Source organism: Zerene cesonia, chromosome 2 (assembly GCF_012273895.1).
Source record: "Zerene cesonia ecotype Mississippi chromosome 2, Zerene_cesonia_1.1, whole genome shotgun sequence".
NCBI classification, from domain to species: Eukaryota; Metazoa; Arthropoda; class Insecta; order Lepidoptera; family Pieridae; genus Zerene; species Zerene cesonia.
This window is the reverse complement of record NC_052103.1, coordinates 156,111-169,197: the sequence shown is the minus strand read 5'-3', so window position 1 is coordinate 169,197 and position 13,087 is coordinate 156,111. Positions and strand designations below refer to the sequence as shown.

General features: G+C 36.2%; 1 protein-coding gene across 1 annotated transcript in view; it reads right to left on the bottom strand.

Moving 5' to 3' along the window:
- LOC119835261 overlaps positions 1-11,090 on the bottom strand; it is a 16,764-nt gene extending 5,674 nt beyond the window's left edge. Inside the window, exons 1-8 of the mRNA XM_038359986.1 lie at positions 10,725-11,090; positions 3,841-3,903; positions 3,372-3,538; positions 2,598-2,718; positions 2,366-2,487; positions 1,683-1,860; positions 477-637; positions 60-202 (exon numbers count right to left, since the gene is read on the bottom strand). Of these exons, the coding sequence (XP_038215914.1) occupies positions 60-202; positions 477-637; positions 1,683-1,860; positions 2,366-2,487; positions 2,598-2,718; positions 3,372-3,538; positions 3,841-3,903; positions 10,725-10,901 (1,132 nt within the window). The 5' untranslated portion in view covers positions 10,902-11,090. The remainder of the gene's footprint in view (positions 1-59; positions 203-476; positions 638-1,682; positions 1,861-2,365; positions 2,488-2,597; positions 2,719-3,371; positions 3,539-3,840; positions 3,904-10,724) is intronic.
- Between the last annotated feature and the right edge of the window lie 1,997 nt (positions 11,091-13,087).

The window sequence follows — 13,087 nt, the reverse complement described above, 5'->3', positions numbered from 1 at the left end:
GCGCGAGACGAGTTACAGTACACGTGCGCGTGTGCGTGTGCGTGTGCGTGTGTGCGCTCACTTGGGGTAGATCTGCAGCAGCGCGCAGTCGGCGCTGCCCCAGTACTGGTGCGTCTCACGCCACTCCTGCGGCGACGCCACCACCACGCGCACCTCGTCCTCGCCCGCGCCGCCGCCCGACACCACCACTAGCGTCGGTCCTCTGTTTGGAAGTTGTACCAGCATTGTTGTACATTATATGATCGAATCGTATAAGAACAAAAATTATTCGAGACTGGTACAGCTAAAAAAATTGTCCATAAAAAAACTGTGTTAAAATGAACTAGAAGTATGGACTTGTTATTACTTTTGTGTTAAATTTTACTTTTATTCAATAGGGACTTCTATTATAAAGTCCTTCATAGAACAGGTTTGGAAGCTCTACACACGTCACACACAGCGTGTGGGTGCGCGTGTGGGTGCGCGTGTATACCGACCGGTAGGCGAGCGTGTGGTGCAGGAAGCGGTTGGCGCCGAGCCCGTGCTCGCCGGACGAGTAGAGCGGCGCCCAGTGCGAGGGCAGCGCGCACACGAGGCGCGACAGCCACGCCGCGCTCGCGCACGTCGCCGCCGGCGGCCGCAGCGGCCGCGTGTACACCTGCGCACACCAAGCCTCTGCACACTGCGGCTCACTACTGCTCCCATGCTAGGGGAGCCGGGTGTTTGGCGATCGAGCGCTCACACAGGTGCACGAAGCACGGGAAAACACAAAAAGTAGATAAATGTGATCTTCCAAAAAATTTTACTCAGTGAAACATTCCACTATCTTGCGTAAACTCAATTACTAAGGAGTAAAAGTTTAGCTCAGAATGGTAAAATATCGAGGTTATATCTGAAAGAAACTAAACGTTTTTTCTTGAAAGCAACCTCAATCGGTAATAGTTAAGCATCGTTATTATATTCTTACGTCACTAAGTAAAAATAGCGCATCCTAATGCGATTCAATTACTGTATATAATTTTGAAAAGCTATTGTCCAAATAGCGAACCCTATTGCACACCAGCAGAGAGACTAATGCAAGAATAATTATTTTCACTTCTATTTTACTTTCTGTGATCTATTCGAAATGTAAGATGCAAGCCAAAACAATAAAGGACCAGTGGCACTATGGTGACGTTGCTTTCTAATAAGATAGTCGTGGTCATCTTTATTAAAAGCGTTAATTAAATTCGCACACACCGACCGTGGAATACTTCCATCCTACACATTAAATGGATCAATGATAAAGAAGTAAGATTTAATTCAGGGGATCTACTTTTACCCATAGAATGATTGACGATAGTCTCAACACGAAAATGGAAGAGCAGATGAAGGGCTAAAAACTTATACCGATAGAACCACACAATTTATTCAATGTTCTGCAATAATAATCATTTCACTCAGTCACATCTACGATTATGAGTCTTATTAAAAACGTAATAAATATAATAATCAATCGACTACAATCTTATCCTTTTATTGCTTTATTTCCGTCTCACTTCATCATCTAAAAGTTACTCACTGACGCGTTCTACTGGTGCGTCGATTCCTACTGTTATACTAGAGGCAGGGCTCTGTTGTCAACAGAGCCCAACACAATCTAAAACGCACGAGTGAAGCGCTGTGGGCGCAGCGGTCCTTCGAGCCGGATTCCCAGGTGGTACCTGCGGCAGCGCGGCGGCGACGAGCCAGGCGGCGGAGGTGGGCAGCAGCGCGGCGCTGGGCCCGGCGCGCTCCAGCACGGGCGTCGCCAGCTCGATGCCGGTGCCGCTCTCCGCCGGGCTCGCCTCCAGCTGCGTCTCCAGCTCGCGGTGGCGCGTCGCCAGCAGGTGGACGCAGTACCTTACGCGAGAAATACATCAATCATAAACGAATCTGCAGTATCTACATTGTCTTCCTGGATAAGTCCAAATACAACATAATTATCACAGGAACGACAAATTTAAAATTTCTGTTGTCATGAATAGTGGTTTCCACTTATCGGAGAAGATTGTAGGATTTAGAAATTAAATACTTTTTAACGGATTTTAAACGGGAGACCCTCTCCGTGACCACGCTCGCTGTAAAGTGTTCGAAACGTCGGGTTAATAATATAATGAATAAATCGCGTTTTAAAATCCGTAAAAAAGTCTTTAATTTCTAAATGTGTAATACTCGCGTAAAATCAAACATAAGAAAATACTAGATTGTAGGATATTATATCGCCGTTCAACTAAATAAGCTATGAATATCGCGCATGTCAGTGAATCCTTACAAATAAAAATCCAACAATATATATGCCGAAGGCAATTACCCAAAAGGGGAGTATTATCCATGACAATACATTTTTGACAGTCAGCTGAATTACCTGTGCACAGGGAATATAAGCCGGTGACAATGCTCCTCCAGCCAGCGCACCACAAAGCCCACGCTGTGAGAGTCCTTGTTGTTGAAGCAGCCTTTGACCACTGCTGTTAATGTTTTATTTATCTGCAATTGAATGGATGACGTCAAAACATTTTCACTAAATAGATTCTTTAAGCTATCGTAATAACGTAAAATTGCGCATTTTAGATCAATCAAACTAAAACGCTTCATACCTGAAGACAAGTCTGCGGACCTTCAGGATAGTAGTCCATTGATAACTTATAACTAACATATAAGAGACTGCGCAAGTCATCTGGTGTCACCGTGGCCTCCTCTGTGTCGGTGCAGAACATTCTAGAAACACATTAAACAGTGAGCTTCTGACGATGCCGTCGTTGATGATGTAAGGTGATGATAAATTCAATAAAAAATTAAACAATAACGAACCACCCGGGGGCACAGATTTCCAAATAAGAAAAGAGTCATCAAATTGGAATAACGAAACCAAAAAAAATATTCAGTTTCATTGAAAACCTCCCTTTTTGAAGTCGGTTAAATAGATATCGATGTAGTCGATGATGATGACCAAATGATTATTTTAGAAAATAAGCCTTCAACCTAAAGTTTAACGACGCAATGTAGTATGATTCATATTAAAATAAGCGAAACGCAATATACGCAATGCATAAACGGATTTCAACCATCTTTTTCGCCCTTATCCTAAGTAAGACCGCTGGTAGCCGATCTGCTATCATCCAATATAATAAATATAAGAAAGAAAGAAGGAAGGAAGAAAGAAAGAAATAAATTTATTGTCTATAAAATAAACAGCACCGCACATACAAAAAAAACATAAGTAAAAAAAAATCTCTATAAATAAATTTACAACTAATACCTACACTAAAAACTATTACACTAAAATAAAATTAACAAAAACAAAAAAGAAAAGAAAGTAAAATAGTACTATATATATAAGCTAATACTATGTATAAGCTTGTTACTTTTACCTAACATATGTCTCGATTATGACGCTATCGTCCAGCATAGCGAGTATCCTCTCGCACTGTTGCCTGAACGCGGACAGCGGTATGTGCTTATTTTTACACTTGCCCAGCTTGTGGATGTAGCGGTAGAACTGCCGCGCCAGCTCCGGGTATCGCGGGAAGAGGTACTTCTAGAATATTCCAGAACATTTATTTTAGAACATTATGTGTGCTTTGATCTAGTACGTTTCCTTTATTTAGTTCAGGGGCTACTGCGAAACAAACAACTGTTATTAGATTGTTTAAGTCTCTCAAATATCTCGGAAATTACGACATAGATCTCTTAATCACGTGTTTTTATTGCCTATTCGATCGAGTACAATGATTAAGAATTACAAAAAAGTGCTGATAAGAATATTTAGGAAAAATAAACTATAAAATGTTGTCGTTACATCGTTTCTCATTATATACCGTCAATATAAATACAACTTACTGTGAATGAATTTTCTGTGACTCCATTGATGCCATCTTCTTTTTGGGATCGTTGTACCAGTAACTGTAAAGAAAATTGCATTTGCTCATGTATATTGTATTACGTGCACATTGTGATACAGTCAACTGAAATCATAAATTTTGAGGAGACCATTAATTCGACTGTATTTTAACCTAGTGCCTCACATCACTCATAATTATGATTCGAGTCTGCCTTGATACATATAACAGTTGCCTTAACTATATTTTTTCATTTATTACATTCAAATATGGATGGAATATAATTGTGGAGAAATTGGTATTAAACCAGTTATAAAGTAATCGTTGAGTGGGACGATATGTGTTAATCCTCGTCTTGACGGTACATAGATAATGTACAAATTTCAATCTAAATTATTTCGCTAGAAGTAACTAGGTTATAAATATTCCCCAAGTAAAGAAAATAACAAGGATATAGCTTAAAAAAGATTGCGTGTCGCTTAGGATGTGGTGCAGATGACATACATCTGTTTCACTGATCGATTTTCTTTACGGACAAGTGGGTGATCAGCCTTTTGTGTCCTGTGTGATCTTGACATTTTCTTTTTTGTGAGTCCCCACCGAGAATCGAGCCCAGGATATCTCAATTGTGCGCTGACACGATAAGCGCTGAGTCAAGAAGGTGGTCATAGTTGGAGACCCAGAAAAGACAGATGGTATAGTGTTATGTTGAAGTCTCGCGGGATACGGAACTAAGCGAGTGGCATATTATAATAAGCTTTCATAATTCCTTTGTTTTACGGGTGCTGGTTAGTTGTATCCATCCGCGACAAGTTTTGTTAATACCTATATTTTTATAATACTCCATTCAATATAATTTATCTCTCTTTCAATTTACTACTGTGATAAAACGGGGAATATCCAAATAACTATGTGAAAGACATATTTTGCACGTCGATGAAGATATTGGCGCTATAAATTATTGAATGGAATTTACCATTTTTTTATCAAATAGGAATGGCTTTAGTTTAAAACTAAGCTACAAAGAGATTAAAAACAGTGCAATTTACGTAATGGAGTAGGTAATCAACCGATAGCGATTTGTTTGAGTCTTAATTAGTATAGATACGATGCTAATCCTGATTGATCACGAGATCGGTGGCCGTGACTTCGGTGATTTGTATCACATGATCTCCTTTCGTTAATTTTTATTTGAACGAAAATAATTTTTTTAGCAAAAATTTCACGGACTTCAAAACCGAAAGATAAATCAGTATAATTACTACAAGCGCTACTCGCTATTGAAAGTCGGTGCCAGACCTGATGATAATGGGACCACCTCCCTTTCCAATTAGAAAAATATTCATCATCAGCCCTTATATGTTCCCACTGCTGGGACACAGGCCTCCTATGAGGGTTTAGGCCATAATCCACAACGCTGGCCAAGTACGGGTTGGCAGATGTCACATGTCGTCGAACTTTTGATTCTCGGACATGCCGGTTTCCTCATGATGTTTTCCTTCACCGTTTTAAGCAGTGGTGATGTTATCTACATGCGCAGATAAATTGAAAAATCAATTTATTTCCTGCACGCTCGCCCGGTCTCGAACCCCGACTTATAGATTTTGAAGTCCGAGGTTCTCACCACTGAGCCACCACTGCTGCTGTAGTAGCTGCTGTAGAAAAATATTTCGGTTCACAATTGCCGAAAATATGGTCTAACATACAAAAAAAAACACAGAACCCTGATTTTCAGAAGTCTTTGGAAGTCGGTTAAAAAGTGCACAAAAAAGAGCGCACATTTAATTTTGTTGGTGCGAAGGGTAATGATAGTTTAATTCATTATACGCTGGTGAATATATGGAAATAGTTATTGTATAAACCACTTTAAATTATTTGTTACTATTCATTTAGGACATGAAGCCTAAATACATCTCTTATTTGGGATTATTTACAACTTTCATGTACAATTATAAATAGAAGCGTAAGACACACTCATAAATGCACGACGATATGAAGCTGATGGGGCGGGGCTTAACGAACGCAAAGCGACACGTGACGTCCTGGGGCTGTGTATCTTCTTACAGTCAGACGACATATAACGAAAATCTTTGACGTATTATTTTTCGTTTTTAGACTATTTGCATTCCAAGAAGCGTACAATTTATAAGCTAATGGCGGTGTTATAACTTGGACATTACGTGATTATTTTACTATTCACAAAAAACCTAATCGCCTTCAAATTGTGGGACCTACAGTAGATTTATGGAAGCACACGGCCACGGTACCAGCTTACAAATAAATAAAAAATCATTAGAATCGGTTCACCCAGTTAAAAGTTTTGAGATAAAAAACCTTGCAATCGAAATGAGAACCTCCTCCTTTTTTTGTCGGACAATCATCGTAATAACATTACATCGGTTAGATTAAATGGGCATTCGTTGTTGTTTTATTAAAATTTGCACAAATTTTAAGCAATAGGTAATGTTTTCACAAACATGCCGACTTAGACTGAATCGACTTCTTTATTCCTTTTTCCATTTAAAACAATATTCAACAAATATTCATATACTATAAGTTTCGTAAGTACAAAGAAATATTGAAATTGTTGCACTTTATCGGAATCAACTCCTAAGTATTTCAACCAAGATAAAGCAGGGAAAGCCCCGATATATCAGGTATTAATGAGATAGGAACGGTTCAATTAATAGTTGCTCTTTTAATAGTTGATCAAAAGTCAGTGTTTTTTATACATGTTATGTATAAACCGCCCAAACCTAGACGATTGAGGTTGTGGTGTATAATTTTATTTCTTTAAACTAACTTTCTTATCATGTCACAGTAATATACAGTTCTTAAAACCAATAAATATTAGATTAATAATGCAGTGACTAACTGACTGGTAAATTGTTTTATGTTTCTTTTTATCTAACTTTTCTCATATTTAATCTATTTTTGATAAGGTTTCAATGTAAATACCTGTAATTGGTCGGTGTGGTTATAGTGGGTCCTTATAGAATCAAATCACGAATTGCATACGTACAGTCGTGAACAAGAATCACTCGACAGCGAGTTTGCATGCGTTATATTAACATTTACCCGTAGATGAAACCCTTTTCCTTCTCATGACATTAAACTCAATGAAATCCTAAACATTATAGTAAAATCGTCAAATAAAACAAAAACTCAATGAAATATTGCATTCGAAAAATGTCCCAAAACGCATTTTCTTTTTTTTTCCTATTTTACAAGAGTACATTTAGAAATTGATATTAAAACGAATTCTTTACAGCGAGCGAGGTCTCAAAGTGTCCGAAGCGTCAGGATAAACAATACAATCAATAAATCTCGTTAAAAATCCGTGAAACCTAAAATTTCCACGTATCCTTCAAATTGACAAATTGTAGCCACCGTACCTTGCAAGTGGGCTTGGCGGAGGCTTTCTTCCGCCTGCGCAAATTCTTAACTTGTATACCGATAATGGTGTATCTCAGATCACGGACAACGGCGCGATCCATCGCGACGCACGTTTCGCCAAACACTAAACAAACAAACAGCACAATTGCCGGGATTTGCCGATACGATATCAGCTGATTTGTTTGATTGTAATCACCGTGATTTTGTCCGACTCTGATTGTGAATGCACTCAAGCGTAAGAGTCGCTGGAATAAATTACGGGTATAGTTTATCGGCAATTATTTTTAATGTACATATTGACAAATCGTGAAGCTTTTCTCTCTATTTGACAATTTGTGTATAGCTTCTCTCTATATTTAGGTTACTGTATCGGATTTTGATTAGATTGCTATTATGAGGATTGTTAACACTTCGGAACGGAATTATGACGGAATTTAAATTTATTTTCTACATTTAATATGTAGTTTAAAAGCATTCAAACAGAACAAAAAGTCGATCGTGACGTGAGAATTATGTGTATTGTTAGTCAAACGCCTGCAAGGCACGCTACGTTTTGGCTAGAAGAGAAGCTAATTCTATGGTTGCAAGCCCAAAGCAGTTCTCTCTAAGGCCCTTTGTCCATTAAGCTTTCCAAAGGCAACCCGTCTTCTGTACAAATGCCATGGCCCTTTTTAATTTAAAGAAGCCACGTGCTGTGACAGCATCTCTCGCAGCACGCGCGAGATCATGTGAATTCACTTATCAGTAACATTCCGTGCAATTAATCACCATCATTATGCGACGTCCGCGCTCGCAGTAAATTAGCTCTGTGATGTAACAACTACGAACACACCAGGTTAATAGGTTAATATTCTATACTTATATTAATGGAACAGTTATTTTCTCGTGTGATTGGTGCACTGTTCACAATTTAAATGACTTTCCAATCGATTTCAAAGGAGAAGGAAGAGGTTACCAATTTGATTGTAATTTTTTGTGTTTGTCATGCACCTTTTTACTGGATGAATCGATTTGCCTGATTCTTTTTTTATTTGGAATCTGGTGCTTGTCATGTATCCCATTTAAATATGAAGTATTTAAGTTTTGACACTTTCAAGGCGATTTATTTTTGGTAAAAAAATAATTATTTGCTCATCGACTAGAGCATGCGATAAGTTACGCATTTTGAAATTATATTGATATTACTTACATTCAATTGCGCTTGTCGGCAAATTTAATTAATTATTTATTTTCATTTTAGAAAGGGGGCCTTTAAATCACACTAATGTTATAAATGTGAAAGTTTGTTTGTCCGTTAATCACTTTGACTTAAAACTACTGAACTTTTGGTTTTCGATGAAATTTGGTATACAGACAGGGTATCAGCTGACTTGGATGATAGGATAATTAACCCGACTAAATGCTCCCTTGGGATAAAAACGGAATCTTGGTATCCGGGCAGAGTCGGGTCGAGCGTCTAGAAAGACAATAATTCTTTACATGTATACCTATGTACTTCCGATAGTTTATTGATTTATAAGACTATCACTATTCCAATAGTTGTTAATAAACAAAATTAATTAAAGCTTTGGGGCAAAGATAAATCGTCGCTAATATATTGCTTAAGATTATAACTAGCTGTGACCCGCGGTTGAAACCGCGTAAGTCCGTATCCCGTAGGAATATCGGTATAAAAAGTGCCTATGTGTTATTTCAGTTGTCCAGCTATCTACGAAGCAAATTCCATTGCAATCAGTTCAGTAGTTTTTGCGTGAAAGAGTAACAGACCAACGCATACATATGCATCCATCCTCACAAACTTTCGCATTTATAGTATTATTATTCGCCAATAGATGTCAGGAAGAGTCATAATAAATTGGGACTACTCAAACGCCTCCTATTTGTTAAAAAAGTAAGTTTAAGTCGATAAAACACGAATAAAACACGAATATGACATTTTCTAAAAAAAATTCTTAGCTAGATCGATTTATCGCCCCCGAAAACCCCTATATACTAAATTTCATGAAAATCGTTGGAGCCGATTCCGAGATTCCAATTATATATATAGATATATATATACAAGAATTACTCGTTTAAAGATATAAGATAATATAATAATGCGAATGTGTTTCTATGTTTATTTGTTTGTTTGTCAATTTTTTAGTTTTGAATAGATATTGATAGGCATCTACATGCTAAAGAATAGATACTGATATGGTCAAGTCAAATGGATGGTATAGCCGTGCTACTCCTTTGCTCGACTCTGCCTCATATATCAGAGATTACCACATAATTATTTGTTAGAGGCTCCCCATAATTCTTATCATTGGTTTACTTAATAAACCAAGGAAAAGGAGAGGATGTAGAAAAGTGTTATGTCCAATTATTTATCCATCACCACTATTGATGTAAGTGAAACATTTAATTGAGATTTTAAGTAGATAATGTTAGTATGTCTGTTACTGAGAAATATACAAATGTCATAGAAGTACAGTGTTGTGTTGTATGATAATCACATAAACTATAAAATGACTCAGATAAGATAATAATCTCAAGTTGTTTCATCTAGAGACAAGTATTAGACACTACACAAGTATACAAGATTGCAGACTTTTTTCTACAATTTCTTTTAAGTAATGTTATTTTTGCTTAGTATCATTTTTTTTTAATCTATTTGCGTCCACATTGATGATTATAGACAGATCAGTTTTGGTTTTACCCTAGGAAGGTTTTATCCTAGAAATGCTACATGAATGGAACTGCGTGGGGGTAACCTAAGAGCTATCTATTGTTTGCTTTATTATGCAAGCGAAGCCACAAGTGGAAAGCAAGTTAGATATGAAAGTACTTTGTTGGTAATATTTATTTTGTGATAATAAAAAGCCATTTAGCAAGCAAGCTTAAGCAAACAAAATCAGATAGAACTTATAAAACTGTATCTGGTATTATCATTCAATCTTACAATAAAGTTGTTCACAGACATTTTTAATTAATCTTTCAATTTATTCATTCGTTGCAATATTGCACCTTGAATGTTTCAAGGATTCACTTATTGTTTTGGCAACATGACTGTGTTTTTATGCTTCCTTCCCTGTTTGTAAGGTTAACTTTGTAGTAATGTATACCATTGCATTTATCAAGTTATTTGTATAAGAAAAATATATTATATCAAAATAAATATACACCAAAAACACCTTTTTCTGTGCTATTTGTAGCACAATAGAATTATTTGCAAGTAACAAAGAATGATACTGTTTAATTGTAAATTATTTTGGCAAATATTTGTGATATTGTGAACTGACGTCATTGATTGTTGTGAGCAGCTCTTATCAATACCACATCAAAAATTCACAATTTTCAAGGACGATAAAGACCACGATTGAATAAAAATATAATTTTTTGCAATCAACTAGAATAATCTTAAAGAACTGCCCACTTAATAGGTAATGTAAACGTATGTAGTACGTTTTTATTGTATGTAATGTTATGCTAATCAAATCATAACCTTACCTTGCCGAGTTTTTCTATAGGGACCAGTGACAACGGCTGGCTTTCCGTTTTTTCTTGTTGACCTTGTAGCTCCCCGCTAGACCCAGATCTTGTGCCACGGGTTGAACCTCGTGGAGTACTGGTCCCACTTCCACTACCATCTGTACCAGTCTTTTCATGACTACTATGATTACCCATCACTTATACTACAATAACATTGGAAAGCACTTTTGTACCGAATTCACTTTGATTGGATTATTTTGCACAATGGCTTGACAAAAAGCCCGTCACTAAGCACTCACAGACAAGATAAATTGGAGTGATTTGTTTGAAGAATAAAATATTGTCGAAGCGAAACACTAAACAAATTCTTTGTGAATCATATGATGTGTCAGCTGTCAACTGTCATTTGTAAATGTCATCTTTATTTCAATTTAGTAATTTTGCAGGAAATACGACTATAGTAAATATTTTTATCATTTGGATGGTGATAAGGGAAAAAAAAAATCTTCCAGAAAATGCTCCAGCTAATTAGCGTATTTAATGTGAGTATTTAGTGTGATTGTATTTGAGAAAACATCACTTCAAATATAGCTTTATAATTGCCCATATAGGCATAATATGTTATCGCTGACTTTTTTGCAGATCTGCCTCATCATCATCAGCCCATATATATGTTTCTATTGCTGGGACACAAGTCTCCTATGAAGGTTCAGGTCATAATCCACCACGCTAGCTAAGTGCGGGTTGGCAGATATTATTTTCTTTTGACATGCCGGTTTCTTCATTATGTTTTCCTTCACCGGTTTTGACGCAGTGATGATATCATACATGCGCTGATAAATTGAAAAAACAATTTATTTCCTGCCCGCTCACCCGGTCTTGAACCCCGACTAGTCGATTTAAGTCCGAGGTCCTCACCATTGAGCCACCACAGCTCAGATCTGCCTATCCACTGTAAATTATTTTGGTATATCTCAAAGGGTATAGGTAGTTTTCTTGTATACTCCCAGATGGCTGTTTATATTTCTGCCATCTTAAAAAAAAACCTTAATAAATGATTCATGATAAAACCTTTCTCTTGAATTTCTTTATGTATCAAAATCCATTGTATAGAGCTAAAAATCTAAGCATTACCTATTTATGCTTGATGGACAGACAAATAGACAGAGACATTTTTGTTAAACTGTTTTAATAAGATAAGAACAAAAAGTGAAGTTAGAATTTTTTCAAAGCTTAATAAGTTAGAATCACGCACCCGCGGAGCCGTCAATAACTAAAATAACGTTGTTTAATTTGAAATACAAAATCTAGGAAGTTATGTAAATAGATATATAGGGATAATAGATATAAAGGGCTATAAATACAAGTACCTACATACGTTATGTTTATTTATTCACCGTCCATATTTTGATTTATTTATTTTACTCAAGAGTATCAACTTGATAGAAAGCTATCAAACACGTACATTTTTAGGTATAAAGGTTTTCTACTAGCCATATTGCACCCGTGTATAAGTGTATAATCTATGATTGCACCCATAGCCCGGTTGGTAATGACCACTATAGAAGAGTGAAGTGTGAATTGTCTAACACTATATAGCTTTTTCGTTTAAAAAAGTATTTAATGTAACTTCGTTTGGTCAGTGCCCACAATATTTTTAATTTATAGTTCAAGTCACGGAGGTAGGGCTACTAATAACGTTTTCTACATTGTGGCCGACCTGCAATTAATTCGTAATCTTCGCTTAGTACTTAACACAGATTCAGAACTAGTTTGTACTTGCTACTGGTATTAATCGCTATTTCAATGTGTTTAAGCCATACGTGTAGTTGATGCTCAGACCTTTTTATTGATATGTAGGTAGGTAGATATGTAGGTACTACAAGTGATATCATAAATTCAAGAGATGCACAAAAATAATAAAAAAAGGAAAGAAAGTAAACAGAAGTTTTTCAAATAATTTTTATTGACTTAATTTAACATACTATTTATATAAGAATATTATCACAGAGTATAGAGACATACGGAATAAAAATCTAATTCTATCGTATCGCCTTAAATATGGTCTATTGAATCTAACTTTTATTATTGTTTTGCTAGAAGATGTTAGTAGGAATGTAGGAATTACACTGAAGACCATTATGAAATTTTTCAAAGTATTGTATGATCTTGAAAATGACATTAGTGGATTGCAAAATTATAAATTAATTAATTTATTATTTCATCTAATAAAAATCTACTTATCAAAAAGATTATAAACAGCTGGCATTCATTTTCTTACAATTAAAAGAACACAGATTTGATTACAATAATTCTAGTCGTGATTCCAATTTTAAATCTTAATCAACGAAAAGTTCATACTGGTTTTAACATTTCCACTA